Genomic DNA, 19,440 nt, shown 5'->3' on the forward strand with positions numbered 1-19,440 from the left:
TAACAGAGTGACACAGACTCAGATTTTTCACCTTAAAATATGTCAAACAAAAATCAATGATTGCAAAGTTAAACAAAAACACATTTACTTGTAGAACAGTGCAGATGCCAAGTTTGGTAACTGAAACACAAACTCTCATTCTGTTACCAAACTCTGCATCTGCATTTTTATTTTTTATTTTTTTTATTTCACCTTTATTTAACCAGGTAGGCTAGTTGAGAACAAGTTCTCATTTGCAACTGCGACCTGGCCAAGATAAAGCATAGCAGTGTGAACAGACAACACAGAGTTAGTTACACATGGAGTAAACAATTAGCAAGTCAATAACACAGTAGAAAAAAATGGGCAGTCTATATACAATGTGTGCAAAAGGCATGAGGAGGTAGGCGAATAATACAATTTTGCAGATTAACACTGGAGTGATAAATGATCAGATGGTCATGTACAGGTAGAGATATTGGTGTGCAAAAGAGCAGAAAAGTAAATAAATAAAAACAGTATAAAAACAGTATGGGAATGAGGTAGGTGAAAATGGGTGGGCTATTTACCTATAGACTATGTACAGCTGCAGCGATCGGTTAGCTGCTCGGATAGCTGATGTTTGAAGTTGGTGAGGGAGATAAAGTCTCCAACTTCAGCGATTTTTGCAATTCGTTCCAGTCACAGGCAGCAGAGTACTGGAACGAAAGGCGGCCAAATGAGGTGTTGGCTTTAGGGATGATCAGTGAGATACACCTGCTGGAGCGCGTGCTACGGATGGGTGTTGCCATCGTGACCAGTGAACTGAGATAAGGCGGAGCTTTACCTAGCATGGACTTGTAGATGACCTGGAGCCAGTGGGTCTGGCGACGAATATGTAGTGAGGGCCAGCCGACTAGAGCATACAAGTCGCAGTGGTGGGTGGTATAAGGTGCTTTAGTGACAAAACGGATGGCACTGTGATAGACTGCATCCAGTTTGCTGAGTAGAGTGTTGGAAGCCATTTTGTAGATGACATCGCCGAAGTCGAGGATCGGTAGGATAGTCAGTTTTACTAGGGTAAGCTTGGCAGCGTGAGTGAAGGAGGCTTTGTTGCGGAATAGAAAGCCGACTCTTGATTTGATTTTCGATTGGAGATGTTTGATGTGAGTCTGGAAAGAGAGTTTGCAGTCTAGCCAGACACCTAGGTACTTAGGAACCATCCAGGGTGGTGATGCTAGTCGGGCATGCGGGTGCAGGCAGCGATCGGTTGAAAAGCATGCATTTGGTTTTACTCGCGTTTAAGAGCAGTTGGAGGCCACGGAAGGAGTGCTGTATGGCATTGAAGCTCGTTTGGAGGTTAGATAGCACAGTGTCCAATGACGGGCCGAAAGTATATAGAATGGTGTCGTCTGCGTAGAGGTGGATCAGGGAATCGCCCGCAGCAAGAGCAACATCATTGATATATACAGAGAAAAGAGTCGGCCCGAGAATTGAACCCTGTGGCACCCCCATAGAGACTGCCAGAGGACCGGACAGCATGCCCTCCGATTTGACACACTGAACTCTGTCTGCAAAGTAATTGGTGAACCAGGCAAGGCAGTCATCCGAAAAACCGAGGCTGTTGAGTCTGCCGATAAGAATATGGTGATTGACAGAGTCGAAAGCCTTGGCGAGGTCGATGAAGACGGCTGCACAGTACTGTCTTTTATCGATGGCGGTTATGATATCGTTTAGTACCTTGAGTGTGGCTGAGGTACACCCGTGACCGGCTCGGAAACCATATTGCACAGCGGAGAAGGTACGGTGGGATTCGAGATGGTCAGTGACCTGTTTGTTGACTTGGCTTTCGAAGACCTTAGATAGGCAGGGCAGGATGGATATAGGTCTATAACAGTTTGGGTCCAGGGTGTCTCCCCTTTGAAGAGGGGATGACTGCGGCAGCTTTCAATCCTTGGGGATTTCAGACGATATGAAAGAGAGGTTGAACAGGCTGGTAATAGGGGTTGCGACAATGGCGGCAGATAGTTTCAGAAATAGCGGGTCCAGATTGTATATATATATATATATTATATTATTATATTATTATTATTATATATATATATATATTATATATATAGATTGTCAAGCCCAGCTGATTTGTACGGGTCCAGGTTTTGCAGCTCTTTCAGAACATCTGCTATCTGGATTTGGGTAAAGGAGAACCTGGAGAGGCTTGGGTGAGGAACTACGGGGGGGGGCGGAGCTGTTGGCCGAGGTTGGAGTAGCCAGGCGGAAGGCATGGCCAGCCTGAACTTCTGCCTGAAGATGCTTTCCTGACTGACTGCGTGTATTGGTTCCTGACTTCCCTGAACAGTTGCATATCACGGGGGCTATTCGATGCTATTGCAGTCCGCCACAGGATGTTTTTGTGCTGGTCGAGGGCAGTCAGGTCTGGAGTGAACCAAGGGCTGTATCTGTTCTTGGTTCTGCATTTTTTGAAGGGAGCATGCTTATCTAAAATGGTGAGGAAGTTACTTTTAAAGAATGACCATGCATCCTCAACTGACGGGATGAGGTCAATGTCCTTCCAGGATACCCGGGCCAGGTCGATTAGAAAGGCCTGCTCACAGAAGTGTTTTAGGGAGCGTTTGACAGTGATGAGGGGTGGTCGTTTGACTGCGGCTCCGTGGCGGATACAGGCGATGAGGCAGTGATCGCTGAGATCCTGGTTGAAGACAGCGGAGGTATATTTGGAGGGCCAGTTGGTCAGGATGACGTCTATGAGGGTGCCCTTGTTTACAGAGTTAGGGTTGTACCTGGTGGGTTCCTTGATGATTTGAGTGAGATTGAGGGCATCTAGCTTAGATTGTAGGACTGCCGGGGTGTTAAGCATATCCCAGTTTAGGTCACCTAACAGAACAAACTCTGAAGCTAGATGGGGGGCGATCAATTCACAAATGGTGTCCAGGGCACAGCTGGGAGCTGAGGGGGGTCGGTAGCAGGCGGTAACAGTGAGAGACTTGTTTCTGGAGAGAGTAATTTTCAAAATTAGTAGTTCAAACTGTTTGGGTATGGACCTGGAAAGTATGACATTACTTTGCAGGCTATCTCTGCAGTAGACTGCGACTCCGCCCCCTTTGGCAGTTCTATCTTGACGGAAGATGTTATAGTTGGGTATGGAAATCTCTGAATTTTTGGTGGCCTTCCTGAGCCAGGATTCAGACACGGCAAGGACATCAGGGTTAGCAGAGTGTGCTAAAGCAGTGAGTAGAACAAACTTAGGGAGGAGGCTTCTGATGTTGACATGCATAAAACCAAGACTTTTTCGATCACAGAAGTCAACAAATGAGGGTACCTGGGGACATGCAGGGCCTGGGTTTACCTCCACATCACCCGCGGAACAGAGAAGGAGTAGTATGAGGGTGCGGCTAAAGGCTATCACAACTGGTCGCCTAGAGCGTTGGGGGCAGAGGATAAGAGGAGCAGGTTTCTGGGCATGGTAGAATATATTCAGGGCATAATGCGCAGACAGGGGTATGGTGGGGTGTGGGTACAGCGGAGGTAAGCCCAGGCACTGGGTGATGATGAGAGAGGTTGTATCTCTGGACATGCTGGTTGTAATGGGTGAGGTCATGTGTGGGGGGTGGGACAAAGGAGGTAACAGGGGTATGCAGAGTGGATCTAGGGGCTCCATTTTCTGTGGAAATTGTTAAAAGTATTCCTTGTGCATAGAGTTGTATGGTTTGTTTAACTCTCCAATTATTCGTTTTTGTTTGACATTTTAAAGTGAAAGTCTGTGCTACTGTTACCATGGAATTGAACTGACAAGCACTTGATGTTGTCAACTCACACTTTCTATTACCACACAGGCAGTTGGTCAATGTACATGAACAGTAACTCATTAGACCAGTAATGGTGCCATCAAGCTAAAAGTGATAGTTGAAAGGTATTGTGGTACTCCCAGTCTCAGGGAAAAGTCTGAGCCATGAACCACCTAGGGTTGGGCGGTATGCAGATTTTCATACCTTCAAACCGTTCCTGTACCATAACGGGGTATACGGTATTACTGGCAGTGCACACAATGGCCAGTATTTTTTCCCCCACAAAAATCCCATAGCGGACGCTAGTTAAATGCTAACAAGCGCAAGCGAACATAAACTAATTGCAAGGACAGACAACCCAGCTCATAAAGTTCTATAACTGCAGTATCTCAAAAGGCTAATCAGTTTGCTGCGGCACAAAGAAATGTTTGGCAAACACAAAGAAATTTGATTGTTTCTGCTGTAACCAAGAAGCTTTATCTCGCGAGCTAGACACTTAGCTAGCAAGTTAGCAAACCAAATGTATAGCTGGCACATCTTAGATACTGAAAAAGTATAGTTATAAGCAGTGGAGTAGCACACCCCCGAGACGGCTAGGCCCCGAGCTTTAGGGTACTGATGGCATTGGCATAATTTCAGGTAAACCGAGAGTAGGCTATAACAAAGTAACTTTATTTATTCTATTTTCTGCATTCCTACATTCCTAATGCTATTTATTAAGAGAACAACAAAAACAAGCAATTGACAACAATTGATCACTATTACCATTATCACCTTGGCTGCATTCACCTCAGTTGATAAGGGACATAAATAACATTCTTCAGCAACATGTCTTAGAACAATTAACTGCAACGAAATTCAAAACTCGAGTTTAGTTTCAAGCTGTTACCTAGTCAATTACTGCTATCTTCTACCTCTGCACTGTTTTGAGAGAAAAGTCGTGCTGTTCACTGCAGTCAGGCAAACAGTCTTCCCACCCACTCCGAGGTGTCTGCATGGTCCTAAAGCCAGCCCAGCTTTATTAATTGACATCTTATGATAATTTTGTTTACAGAGAAACCCAAAATCTGGATTCCTAGAAATCTCCGACAGACCCTCATCAAGAAAGTGGAGGAGACAATCAACCTTGTGATCCCTTTCCAGGTATGGGCTAGAGTACACCCTTCACACTCTATAGGATGAATGAACTGTATATATGCTGGTGCCCTTGCCCATAAGAGAAATATGCTGAATGATTTAGGAACTAGAAATTGCTATTTCCTTTTCTTTGGTGCACATTGAGCTATGGAATGGTGCTACCCACATTAAAAAATACTACAGTTTACGGTAGAATACTACAGTAGGCCTACTTTCTATAGAATTAAACACACTGTAGTATCCCTCAGTCATGTGTAGTACAGATCTTAATTTGACCACCCTGTTTTAGGATAACTTTTCTAGAATGCAGGATATTGAACACTTGTAGTGTATTTGAGGTTTAAAAAGGCTTAATTTTTCAACAGAAATGTCCATTAATTTAAATCCACATAATAATTCACATGTTCTGATACTGCAGGATTATTTTCCTGCTGTAGCAAACAGGCCCAAATAAGATCCTACATCTGTATTTGCTATAGCATTTTGTAGTATACTGTAGAATACTATAGTAAACACAACAGTTTTATCCGCACCCAAAAAATACTGTAGTAAATACTACAGTAATGTCTGCAAAACACTACAGTTTTTTTATGTGTAGTAATACTACAGTATTTCATGTTCATTTTCCCCTCCCCCATAACCCAATTTGTGCCACCCCTAAGTGAGAAACCTACATGCCAAGTATAGACCATACTGTGTTCACTACAGGTTATAGAAAAGAGCAGAGACTCTGAACTATTCATTCAGACCCCAGTCATACCTACCTACATGTTTTGGGAAAATTTGCTCTTTTAGTATTTGTCCAGTAGGTTTCCTCAACGAGAAAACCCCCATTTGTATGTCAAAGATAATTGAACAAAAACACTATAGTAAATAGTACAGTAATGACTGCAAAAACACTACAGTAAATACTACAGGATACTACAGTACTAAAAATATACTATACTATACTATACTAAAAATACTACAGTAAATCACTCTGTCTCTTTATTTGTTTCTGCTTTTCCCTCAAGTCTATAAATACATACAGCTTCAGTTTGGAAACTGTATCCTAGTAACACATGCAATTGACAGAGTGATAACTGATACAGACATGATTCTCTTAAGCAGCTCATAGTGAGTAACTGCTGAAAACCACAAGCCAAGGAGTCTGGGCCACCGCCAAATGTACCACCATCTACTGTATCTATTAGGCACACTTATCTAGGTTCAAATCTGCCATAAAAATATCTGAACAATATCATATTTCAAATGTCTTGGTCTGGAGATGTACTGAAATCATCATCACCCCTGGAACTGTAATGATAATTTAGTAAACGTAGGTTACTGAGGAAAACCAATATTTCACACATATTAACTTACTTGTATTGCAGTCCTCCAGAATCTTTCTTTCTTAAAAATATTAGAATGTTTCATTTCCAATCTCAATGATTTGTTATTTTAGGGCAAGCCTAGGCCTGTGATCACCTGGAGTAAAGATGGGGAGCATCTGAACCCGAAGCAGGTCAGCGTCCGGAACAGCGACACTGACACAATCCTGTTCATCCGCAAGTCAGAGAGGAAGGACTCTGGGAAGTATGAAGTCAAGCTGCAGATTGAGAATGTTGAGGACACAGCCAGCATCTCAATTCAGATAGTCGGTGAGGACTCCTCACAACTCTAATGGTTTGGAATAGAAATGTTTTATGATTGATCAGTGGCACTATCAGTTCACTCATAATGGGTTTATGCTGTATCTGAGTTATTAACTATGAAACCGACACATCCCGCAAGCTGGTCCCTTTGCCGACATTATCATTGGATATTGAAACAAAACCACACATGCTCCTAAAATACAGCGTAAACAATATTCTACGTGTACCCACCGTGTGGTTTACATTTATCTGTGATTGATTGAATTGGAGTTTAAGGTAAAGTTATTGTACAGTATGTTGACTCGATAAATATTATTTCTTATCTTTAGATTTGCCTGGGTCTCCAGAGAAACTGAAGATCATGGATGTTTGGGGCTTTAACGTGGCTCTGGAGTGGAAGCCACCCAAGGACAATGGAAATTGTGAAATAGCCGGCTACATGATTCAGAAGGCTGACAAGAAGACCATGGTGAGAGTCAATCTGCTGGGCAGTGTCTAACAAGAAAATGTTCTCCTCATTCATTTGTGCAAGAGGTTCATATATGACAGAAAACTAGCAATTCATATTGGTCAGACAATACTAGATGAGTAAGGTTATGCGAAGATCATACACTGCCCCACACATGGCAGGTTCAGGAAAGCATGATCTATATTCTAAAGGCTAATAGGCTAATATTAATTTTCTAACTGACACACAGGTCATCCCAGTGTGTGTGTGAGAGAGGGCGAGCTGGCTGATAATTATCTGTTAGTTCTCTGGCTGGGCTCAGAGTGAACTATGCCAAGCTCTGAGTGTTAGAACGTTGCGTTTAATAACCATGCCATTGCCAAGGCAAGGTAGCTAAGCTCTCTGACACATGGCCATAATTGACTAATGTATGTACACTATGTGATGGGAAGAATGCTACATGGTCACGAGGGGGATTTTACCCTCCCTTGTGACACACAGTCAGCCACAGCTAGGCAGAGAGTCTTTGTGGGCAAGGATAACTGCATTCTGGGCCTGTTTGTTTGAGCTCCAACTGCCACCTTCCACCACCCCAGGCAGCCACCCAGAGCACAGCAAGCCAAGCACGCCCTGTTTTTAGCCCCTAGCTTTGGCCTCATACTGGACATGGCTTGTCTGTGTAGTGATGGAAACCCAATGTACCTCTGAGCTGCAAGGTTAGTGGCTAAATAAAAAGCTCCCGGTTCAGGTTTCACACAAGTCATTATTAGACCCAATTAATTTCTTCCATCTCACAATGGCAGGCTGTGAGATATGAGATTATCATGTTACAAAGAACAATATCTCAATTGGATATCAGAGATGCCCCATTGCTAAATATAACACAGTTGGGCCCCTTTGTTTGGCAAACACTCATAGGAGTTGGCATGCATTCTCATTCTCTCAAGACACGTTACACTGACAGTGTGGTTTAGTTGTTCTGTAGTATTTTGGTAGCCCTAAAATGTGGTCTCAATTAAAAATGAAGAGTTTGACTCAAATGTGGTTGGTTTTCAGGAATGGTACACTGTCTATGAGCTATATAGGCGAACTAACTGTGTGGTGGCTGATCTCATCATGGGGAATGAATACATCTTCCGTATCTACGCTGTGAACATGGTAGGCCTCAGCCTAGAGCCCTGCTTCTCAGCAGACAGTGCCTACATCCAGAAAACAGGTGGGCTCCCATACCTGGCACACTGTTCATGACAGTAATACCACCCTGACATCATAACTATAAACAAACAATAGTTATAAATTTAACATGGTCATTGTGTATGTAAACTCAGCAAAACAAGAAACGTCCCTTGTTCAGGACCCTGTCTTTCCAAGATAATTCGTAATAATCCAAATAACTTCACATATCTTTGTTGTAAAGGGTTTAAACCCTGTTTCCCATGCTTGTGCAATGAACCATAAACAATTAATGAACATGGACCTGTGGAAGACCTCTAACAGCTTACAGACGGTAGGCAATTAAGGTCACAGTTATGAAAACTTAGGACACCAAAGAGGCCTTTCTACTGACTCTGAAAAACACCAAAAGAAAGATCCCCAGGGTCCCTGCTCATCTGCGTGAATGTGCCTTAGACATGCTGCAAGGAGGCATGAGGACTCCAGATGTGGTCAGGGCAATGAATTGCAATGTCCGTACTGTGAGACGCCTAAGACAGCGCTACAGGGAGACAGGACGTACAGCTGATCGTCCTCGCAGTGGCAGACCACGTCTAACAACACCGCAACAGGATCGGTACATCCGAACATCACACCTGCGGGACAGGTACAGGATGGCAACAACAACTGCCCGAGTTACACCAGGAACGCACAATCCCTCCATCAGTGCTCAGACTGTCCGCAATAGGTTGAGAGAGGCTGGACTGAGGGCTTGTAGGCCTGTTGTAAGGCAGGTCCTCACCAGACATCACCGGCAACAATGTTGCCTATGGGCACAAACCCACAGTCGCTGGGTAAGACAGGACTGGCAAAAAGTGCTCTTCACTGATGAGTCGCGGTTTTGTCTCACCAGGGGTGATGGTCGGATTCGCATTTATCTTTGAAGGAATGAGCGTTACACCGATGCCTGTACTCTGGAGCGGGATCAATTTGGAGGTGGAGGCTCCATCATTTTCTGGGGAAGTGTGTCACAGCATCATCGGACTGAGCTTGTTGTCATTGCAGGCAATGACATCCTCCTCCCTCATGTGGTACCCTTCTTGCAGGCTCATCCTGACATGACCCTCCAGCATGACAATGCCATCAGCCATACTGCTCGTTCTGCAAGACAGGAATGTCAATGTTCTGCCATGGCCAGCGAAGAGCCCGGATCTCAATCGGAGTGTGAGGGCTCGGGTCATTGGGGCGGCAGGGTAGCCTAGTGGTTAGAGCGTTGGACTAGTAACCGGAAGGTTGCAAGTTCAAACCCCCGAGCTGACAAGGTACAAATCTGTCGTTCTGCCCCTGCACAGGCAGTTAACCCACTTTTCCTAGGCCGTCATTGAAAATAAGAAAATAAGAATTAGTTCTTAACTGACTTGCCTAGTTAAATAAAAAAAATATTTAAAAAATTCCCCCCAGAAATGTCCGGGACCTTGCAGGTGCCTTGGTGGAAGAGTGGGGTAAGTAACATCTCACATCTCAACTGGCAAATCTGGTGCAGTCCATGAGGAGGAGATGCACTGCAGTACTTAATGCAGCTGGTGGCCACTCCAGATATTGACTGTTACTTTTGATTTGGAGTCCCCCGCACAACGCAGTTGACAGTGAGGGACTGATTTTTTTGCTGAGTTTATGTAGGATTAGCATTCACATGAAATTCATAAAAAAAACATTGCCTGCTGCCACCTGTGTAAAAACCCATAAACTTTCTGAACATAAGTTAAGTTGAGCACTGCACCTGTTCATCTGTTCACCAGGTTTCGAGTACAAGCCTCCAACTTACAAGGAGCATGACTTTTCCGAGGCACCTAAATTCACACACCCTCTAGTGAGCCGTTCAGTCATAGCAGGCTACAACGCCACCCTCAGCTGCTCTGTCAGAGGCATCCCCAAGGTGAGGTGTCCCTATACAAGCGAGAATGACAGAGACAAAGGCTATGCTGCTAACCATGAATGATATAGTGATTTATCACCATCAAAATCACCATCAAATCAGCACGACTATTACATTGTCATCATGTCTGCTACTGGTACTGTAGGGGGATGACAAGCATGTCCTGACCAGTAAAAACTATGAGCCTTAGTTATAGCACATAGACATTATTTCATTGTTTTGCCATATGCATTACTCTAGGCAAATCTAGTTCACATTGTAACCTCTCTCTCTCAGCCCAAAGTGACATGGTACAAAAACAAGATGGACATCTCCAACGAGGCCAAGTACCGTATGTTCAGTAAGCAGGGCGTACTCACCCTGGAGATCCGCAAGCCCTGCTCATTTGACGGGGGAGTGTACATGTGCAAAGCAGTCAACGCCAGTGGAGAAGACACAGTGGATTGCAAGCTGGAGATTCGCCGTAAGTATCCCTAACAGTACTCACCTTTTCTCTGCTGGTGAGCTCCTTAACACACCTGGCCTGCCAACCAACTGCCAAATCCATTGTCATTCTTGTGTGCTCAGTGGGCAGTTTTTTAGGTACACCACCCTGTTCACGAAAATGGTTCGCTCCTAGAGACAATGAATAATGTGGCCATGGCTTGCTATATGAATCAGGCAGACAGGCATCAAGGTTTCCAGTTACTGGTCAATTGAATGTTAGAATGGGTAAAACATGTGACCGAAGTGTCTTTGAGCGTGATATGATCATTGGTGACAGGTGCGCCGGTTCCAGTATCTCAGAAACGGCCGGCATTCTGGACTTTTCACACACGACAGTGTCTCGGGGTTACCAAGAATAGTGCAACAAACAAAAAACATCCAGTCAGCGGCAGTCCTGTGGGTGAAAACAGCTCATTAATAAGAGGTCAAAGGAGAATGGCAAGAATGGTGCAACCTAACAGGCTGGTCACAAACAGGCAAATAACGGCGCAGTGGTGTGCAGAACAGCATCTCGGAATGAACAACTCGTTGGTCCTTATCACAGATGGGCTATTGCAGCAGATGACCGGGTTCCACTCCTATCAGCTAAACACAAGAAGTGGCTCCAGTGGGCATGCGATCACCAACAATGGACAATTGAGGCGTGGAAAAACATTGCCTGGTCCAAAGAATCCCGGCTCCTGTTGCGTCATGCTGATGGTAGAGTCAGGATTTGGTGTAAGCAGCATGAGTCCATGGTCCCATCCTGCCTGGTGTCAACAGTACAGGCTGGTGGCTGTGGTGTAATGGTGTGGAGAATGTTTTCCTGGCACACGTTAGGGCCCTTGAAACCAATTCAGCAAATGTTTCCATATCCCGAAGAATTCAGGCAAAGTGGGGTCCGACCCGGTACTAGATGGGTGTACCTATTAATCTGGCCACTGAGTGTACATGGTGATTGTTACAGTTATGACCACCGTAAATAGGGATGTAATTGTAAAGGTTTCCAACTTCCTGTGTACTTCACTCTGTTTCCTGTCTGGAACTGGTACCCTTAGTACATATCTGTCCATCAAATATGAAGTCATATATAAATGTCTGAAAATGTCATAATATATGAATGCTCCCCAACTCATATTTGAAACATGTTTGGGGGTTTCCTTATGAAATATTACATTTGGACATCAAATCTGAGATGGAAGAATTATACTTGTACGTGTTAAATGGCATGTTCAAATCTAGAACATGTATCATGGTAATCATAGTATGTTCTAGTGGGCAAATACAGTAAATCTATTCTTCCTATTTGAGATTTCATGTTAACATATACAGACATATCATTATGTCTTCATAAGGGTATATTAACTCCCTGACGGACCTTTAGAATGTACACTGGAATACATGTAAAGGTTCTAAATGGATCCTGCCACCATGACATGATCCATCTCGTCTGACGTGTGTCTCTCCTTCTGTCTGTAACCCCACCATGCTGTGTCCTGTCATGCTTCTACCCATTTTATTCCCAGCACCTGGCACTTTCCCCCAAGGTAAGCCCCCACACTCAGTAATAACTGAGGTCAATCCCATTATTATAGAATTGTTTCATTTGTATTAATTAGAAAATAATAAAAGGTGTGCCAAAATACTTCATCCTAATTGCTTCTGTAAATCGCTCTGGATAAGAGCGTCTGCTAAATGACTAAAATGTAAATGTACTATACATTACTCTATGTAACAATGTGCAAGGTCCATCTCACTAAATTTAAGGGTACGAGAAGGTAAAATATATGACAAAATATTGGATAATGTGAAAGGATAAGACACGTTTTACCTCATCTGTACGCTATAGATTTTTAGAAAAATCTATCTTGATATTAACAAATTGAACTGGAGATGTTATTCTAATCCCAATGTTATTGAAGTAAGTCATTTTCTCAGTGCTATTTATTTATCAAATGGCATGGATATTATAAATTGATATAGTCTAGAATTAAAATGTAAAAAGACAATAATTCAATTGAATAAATTCTAAAATAGTGAAGTATTATCAGTCCTACATTAATCACCAACAAATACGTTCTAGTATGTTTGATTTTTTAATTGGAAATATGATTCACGACTTAGACTAATTGCCTTGCAGCTCAAATCACCAAAGAGGAGAGGGATAAGCAGATGAACAAGGCTGATTAGGTGTAAAGAAGCCGGTTGAAGATAGGATGGATGTCCTGTCTCATCCTACACGGACCTCCACTGGGACCCTGGCCAGACTACAGCTCAATGTGAAGAGACCAGAGATAATCCATTAGTTTTCATTACCCTGTGTCCCACTACCACCCCGTTATGTGCACATGCCAATCTTCCCGGTTCCCTGTTGTGAAATCATCTTACATAGGTCATCCAAGGAACTACATTCATCCACATTGTGTTATTGTACCTTTATTTATTTAATGGAATAATTTGAGGAGTAGCAAAGGACTGCATTGTTTGATTCACTCTAGCATTCTTTGTAGAAAAGGATTATTGAGTATCAGTGGCATAGAATATTTATTTTATGTCTGAAAAATAAATGCAAAGCTTTGTCATCGGGTAGTGGGCACTTTTTTTCTCACTTATTCCAATACAAGTCTATCCCAGGTTTGTAGGGTACCCAACCATACTCATATTCCCAGCTGTGAACTGGTTATAATGCAACTTAAGTAAACCACTATCTCTGGTGTGGCCTGTTCGCTAGTGAGGCCTTATAAAACCCCACCATTGTTTAACATGGGAAACAGACAGTGGACAGGGGTTAACACAGAGATGAATACACAGGTGGAGCAGCACTCGTGTGCCTCATGCTGCCCTACCCACAGAACATGATCACTATGAGGTCAACAAACAGTTGATGCTCTGGCGCTTGAATGCCAGAGGGAATGAACAAAAGCTGCTGGGTATTAACATAACAAAGTCTAACTAAGCCCAAAAGAGGATATAGCAATATGTTTAATGTGTTAGGCCCAGCGATGAGGTGTGGGGAGTGTTGGAACAGCTGGAATGTCCCATTCCCCCTGTGGGTGCATCGCTGGGAGGTGAAATGTTTGGTCAAGCCAAGTCCATTTCCAAACAGGGTGTGAGAGATAAGGCTGCTCCTGTTGGTTTCTGAGGTCCACTGCCAACCACCTACCTTCATCCACTAGCATACATTCACACAACACATTTTCTAAACATAAACACATTCTTATTGTCAAACTTGGTGTAGATTTGATTGGTCTTGAATGTGACCTTAGTTCATGTGCACTTATACACTTCCAGTAAGCCCCCCCATCATGATGTTATTACACACCCCGTGAGGTTTGGATGTGTTAAAGGAACAGGGGCACTCAGTGTGAATCAGGTGGCATGGACACCATCAACAGGGTTATTTTTTACCCATAATGCTCGCTTTGAGGACAATACAGTGCCACTGACACGGCCCGCTACCAAAACCTGTGGGCTCTCCTTCACTGCAGCCAACGTGAGTAAAACATTTAAACGTGTTAACCCTTGCAAGGCTGCAGGACCAGACGGCATCCCCAGCCGTGTCCTCAGAGCATGCGCAGACCAGCTGGCTGGTGTGTTTACGGACATATTCAATCAATTCTTATCCCCGTCTGCTGTTCGCACATGCTTCAAGAGGGCCACCATTGTTCCTGTTCTCAATGAAAGCTAATGTAACTGAGCTAAATGACTACTGCCCTGTAGCACTCACTTCCGTCATCATGAAGTGCTTTGAGAGACTAGTCAAGGACCATATCACCTCCACCCTACCTGACACCCTAAACCCACTCCAATTTGCTCACAGCCCCAATAGGTCCACAGACGACACAATCACACTGCACCCTGCCCTAACCCATCTAGACAAGAGAAATACCTATGTAAGAATGCTGTTCATCAACTACAGCTCAGCATTTAACACCATAGTACCCTCCAAACTCGTCATTAAGCTTGAGACCCTGGGACTCGACCCGCCCTGTGCAACTGGGTCCTGGACTTCCTGGCGGGCCGCCCCCAGGTGGTGAGGGTAGTTAACATCTCCACCCCGCTGATCCTCAACACTGGGGCCCCACAAGGGTGCGTTCTCAGCCCTCTCCTGTACTCCCTGTTCACCCATGACTGCGTGGCCATGCACACCTCCAACTCAAATCATCAAGTTTGCAGACGACACTACAGTGGTAGGCTTGATTACCAACAACGACGAGACGGTCTACAGGGAGGAGGTGAGGGCCCTCGGAGTGTGGTATCAGGAAAATAACCTCACACTCAATGTCAACAAAACAAAGGAGATGATCGTGGACATCAGGAAACAGCAGAGGGAGCAGCCCCCTAACCACATCGACGGGACAGTAGTGGAGAGGGTGGAAAGTTTTAAGTTCCTCGGCGTACACATCACGGACAAACTGAAATGGTCCACCCACACAGACAGAGTGGTGAAGAAGGCACAGCAGCGCCTCTTCAACCTCAGGAGGCTGAAGAAATTTGTCTTGTCACCAAAAACACACAAACCTTTACAGATGCACAATCGAGAGCATCCTGTCGGGCTGTATCACCTCCTGTTACGGCAACTACTCCGACCACAACCGTAAGGCTCTCCAGAGGGTAGTGAGGTCTGCACACTGCATCACCGCGGGCAAACTACCTACCCTCCAGGACACCTACACCACCCGATGTCACAGGAAGGCCAAAAAGATCATCAAGGACAACATCCACCCGAGCCAATGCCTGTTCACCCCGCTATCATCCAGAAGGCGAGGTCAGTACAGGTGCATCAAAGCAGGGACCGAGAGACTGAAAAACAGCTTCTATCTCAAGGCCATCAGACTGTAAAACAGCCATCAGTAACATTGAGTGGCTGCTGCCAACATACTGACTCAACTCTAGCCACTTTAATAATGGAAAAATAAATGTATCACTAGCCACTTTAAACAATACTATGAACAAACTATGCCATTCGGCCATCACTCATTCATATATTTTTATGTACATAGTTTTATTCATTCCTTTACACTTGTGTGTATTAGGTAGTTGTTGTGAAATTGTTAGGTTAAATTACTTGTTAGATATTACTGCATGGTCAGAACAAGAAGCACAAGCATTTCGCTACACTCGCATTAACATCTGCTAACCATGTGTATGTGACAATTTGATTTGAAACTCAGCCAGAGGAGCCAATTGGGAGAGGTGCCAGTGCCCTGTGGGACATTTATAGCCTTGACAATTTCATCGGCACCCTTGAGTGGCACTATGGTCAGTCAGTCAGACAGAACCTAACACTGTAGGCAAAGAAAAACACTGACCGTCCTGACAAGGTCAAAATCAGTCCAACTCAACTGTGTGTCACTGTGGAGCAAATAAATTATAAGCATGAGTGAGAGTGTGTGTGTCAGAAATCTTGTAGAGAAAGCTTTTTTTCAAGCAAATGGTTTTATATAGTTTGGTTTACAAAAGTCACAGTATACAGTACATACCGTACATTCCTCCCACTAAAAGCATGACTTAAATTCAGTGACGCTGTACAACGATGTATTTACAAACAAAGCCTACAGTTCAAACCAAAATAACAAAATATCAATAGCATAAGAACACACACCTTACAAAGCACCGCTGGTAGCCACTAAAGTAGAAGAGGTAGCTTCCGTGGTTAGTCAATCCATCCCATTCTTGATTATTTTTGTTTTTCTATCAAAAATAATTTAAATATGGATAAACAAACAGCAACACACACCGATTTGGAATTTGCATGTACGGGCTTCAAACATCTCCTATACAATCTGGACAGTTGGTTGGGGTTAAAATTACACTCAGTCAAAACATTGACAAATCCATTCAAAAATAAGAACATTTGTGATATAATTTCAATAGCCAATGAGCTTGATAATATGGACACATTAACAAAGTGTTGAGGGGAGTCTAGGCTTCCCTACATTGCCTAATTTCCTGAGCACTCACATGAATTACACATGTGGATACAAGCTCCTAGGGTGTGGCATGGTGCAGGCCCCATACGCAAAGTCATGCTCGTGCACATCAAACAGATATTCCCCTACAGTCAAACCTGATCCAATAAAATGTTTCATAGTGAAACATATGTTGTTATTATATCATAACATACACCATGATATCCATTACACCGGCAATACAGCTGAGCTGTGGGCTTGTGTGCATCTTGATCATAATTAATGGGCGGTGAGTAACAATTATGTCCATTTTCAGAGAAGAAAAAATATATATATATTTTACTATAATGCGATCTGTCTCAGAGAACAATCCAGAAATGAAGGCCTTTGTGTGCCATCAACATTCAGCACCAGAGGCTTAGCTTGCACTTGGTACATGCTGCACTCACCTTTCAAAGCCAACTTCCTGGCACCTGAAATAACCTTGTCCATGGCCCAGACATTCTGCTCCTCTTTAAGCAATAAATTAGAACGACCCTGGGGGTAAAGCACAGTTCAACTAAATGATTTTCAGTCCAAGAGACAAAACAAAGTCATAAAAGTCTCCACAACAACCTGGGAAGACTGTTGATAAAACAGTGCTCTCTTCCATTCCCACGGGACACCCAAGACTTTATCACTCATAGCAAGGAAGAATTGTTGACACTTATTGTCAAAGATAATAAACATTTAAGTCATTGGACTTGTACTCTTGAGGAATGAATACAGGGCATGTGAAGATACATGAACAGTCAGTTGGCTCACAAAGGGAGGGCTGAAAATGCAGCTGTCAGATTATATTTAACACCTTCATTTAAAGCCACTTCCATACAATTCTCCTTTCAGTTACATTCTCATATGAAAAACAACCCTAGAATGAGGATTATGATTACATTTGCTACATATACAAATGAATAGCGATTATGGCAAGGCTTTAAAATCGACAGACCAGGAAATGACAACATATAAACACAATATACATATAACACAAAACAAACTACAAAAGGATGGCACATAGATCCTTGCCTTAGCAAGAGACGTGACAGATGAATTCAGGCTTGTAACACCTTGACAATGAGTTTGCTCTAAACCAAGAAGCAGGCACTGGTGGCAAGGTTTCCTCTTTTGTTACACATTTGACAGCCAGTTTGGTGTTATCACACACAGGAATCAGTTGTAAATCCTGAAGGGCAAAACAAGAGTTGACCAAAAGTCTCAGGTCTCAAAGAAGTCTCATTTAATGCCAGATTCCCTTTTTGTGACGGTTAAGTCTGGTTCACACAGTGATTAAAGAAGTGCTTCCTGAATGATTTGTGTGCAGGGACCCTGCACATGTTTTGTTGTGTATCACAAACCTTTCTTTTTGTTATAGTGTCCAACACACACACACACACACACACAAACACAGATGCACACACACACAGCTGAAGAGTTTCTCAGTCTTTGATGCGAGGTATGTTGTATGCGTAGTGGACCAGAGGGAGCCCTCGGCTCTGGCAGAAGCAGGCTCGTCCACAGGCCTGCACCTGGTCTGAACTGTCGGACACAAACGAGTCCCCCTCGTCAGCGTACTCTGACTGGGCAGAGAGGGTGCCGCTGTCTGCCCAGTATCCCTCCGTACGCTGGCCCACTGCCGCACCGGCTGAGAGGGTAGGGCAGCTGTGGGACTTTACCAAGTGTCTGCAGACTGATGATGAGGAGGAAGAGGTCCTGGCATGTAGAGCCGCCTGGCAGCGCTCACACATGCCTGTTTCCCCACAGAGCTGGGAGTACACCCCACAGTCATAGCCCAGCCGTGTGGAGGAGTCTCCGTCCCCATCCACGACCCCAGAGCCCCCTGCACACTGCCCAGCCTTCACCCCCCGGGCCACAGCTCCATGGCCCCGCAGCCGCAGCCAGTCCTCCCGGAAGGCGGGGCTGAAGAAAACGTAGAGCACGGGGTTAAGGCATGCCGGTAGGGGGAAGAAGATGAGCGTGATGGACTTGGCAATCTCAGGGCCCCCTGCGGTGCCAGACCTGGCCAGTAGAGGGGCGAAGGAGAAGGCTGCAACAGGGCAGAAGAAGATGCAGTTGGTAAATATGAGCCATGCCACATGGCGTACGGCCCCTGCCTGCTCCTGGTCTGCCAGCTCCACCCTGCCCAAGCCACAGTACAGCTGGGTGTACACTGCTGCTGTGAACAGGTAGGCCAGAGCGTTGAGCAGCACCAGGGCCACAGTGACACCCAGCGCAGGGCCCTCACCACCAGAGAAGGGTAAACAGAGAGGGGAGGCTGAAGGGTCGCTGGTACTGAAGAGTGGTAGGCAGGCTGCTGCAGCCGCCAGGAGTCCCAGGAGAGCAGCCGCCAGGGCGAAGCGTCTGTCCCCGACCCCTCTCTCGCTGCTCCTCCTGGGTGAGATGGCCTTCCCCAGGAGCCCCCTCACCGCCACGCTGCGCTCCACAGCCGCCAGGGGCAACAGCAGCACAGCCCACTCTGAGGACAACACCGCTAGGGCCCCTGTTGCCCGGCAGCCCACCCCCGTCTCCCACCAGACCCCAAACTCAGCGAAGGAGCCCCAGGTGGCAGCATCCAGGACAGTGAGCACCCCCACATAGACCCCAGTGAGCAGGTTGGTGAGGGCCAGGAGGCCAACCAGCAGCCTGGCAGGGGAGAGGGCCAAGGCCCGGCGGGAGAAGGTGGCTGCCAGCACCAGAGTGTTGAAGATCAGGGCCACCAGGCAGATGAACCACACAGTCAGACGGATCATCCAGCTGCCCAGGAGGTGCTCACAGGGCTTGAAGGCTCCTGGAGGAGAGAGACAGAGTCAGCCTTCAGTTAGTAAGAGATGTGATGATGTACCGAATTCAATGCTGTAGATGACAATAAAGTGGCCGTGATTTACCTGGAGAGGGAGAGCAGTGCATGACCATCGATATCCTCTCCACTTCTTCTCCACCTAGAACACAAAGATGAATT

The 19,440-nt window shown here is 44.9% G+C and overlaps 2 protein-coding genes and 1 non-coding gene across 4 annotated transcripts in view; 2 read left to right on the forward strand and 1 right to left on the reverse strand.

Annotated features, from left to right (window-relative positions):
- LOC118360190 (myosin-binding protein C, cardiac-type-like) overlaps positions 1-13,115 on the forward strand; it is a 46,115-nt gene extending 33,000 nt beyond the window's left edge. Inside the window, 7 exon segments of the mRNA XM_052483512.1 lie at positions 4,816-4,904; positions 6,343-6,538; positions 6,862-7,001; positions 8,037-8,196; positions 9,932-10,068; positions 10,345-10,531; positions 12,674-13,115. Of these exon segments, the coding sequence (XP_052339472.1) occupies positions 4,816-4,904; positions 6,343-6,538; positions 6,862-7,001; positions 8,037-8,196; positions 9,932-10,068; positions 10,345-10,531; positions 12,674-12,723 (959 nt within the window). The 3' untranslated portion in view covers positions 12,724-13,115.
- Positions 5,676-5,730, forward strand: LOC118363083 (U7 small nuclear RNA). The gene has a single exon (XR_004821342.1). It is a non-coding gene; the product is annotated as a U7 small nuclear RNA (small nuclear RNA).
- A 2,410-nt stretch (positions 13,116-15,525) lies between the features above and the next one.
- The window catches only part of LOC118362587 (leucine-rich repeat-containing G-protein coupled receptor 4-like), a 30,712-nt gene continuing 26,797 nt past the window's right edge, over positions 15,526-19,440 (reverse strand). Inside the window, exons 17-18 of one of the 2 annotated variants that reach the window (XM_052483529.1) lie at positions 19,367-19,420; positions 15,526-19,269 (exon numbers count right to left, since the gene is read on the reverse strand). In XM_052483529.1, coding sequence (XP_052339489.1) covers positions 17,921-19,269; positions 19,367-19,420 — 1,403 coding nt within the window. In that variant the 3' untranslated portion in view covers positions 15,526-17,920. The remainder of the gene's footprint in view (positions 19,270-19,366; positions 19,421-19,440) is intronic. The other variant, XM_052483540.1, reaches the window with a different exon arrangement.

This window comes from Oncorhynchus keta, chromosome 2 (assembly GCF_023373465.1).
Source record: "Oncorhynchus keta strain PuntledgeMale-10-30-2019 chromosome 2, Oket_V2, whole genome shotgun sequence".
In the NCBI taxonomy this organism is placed as follows: Eukaryota; Metazoa; Chordata; class Actinopteri; order Salmoniformes; family Salmonidae; genus Oncorhynchus; species Oncorhynchus keta.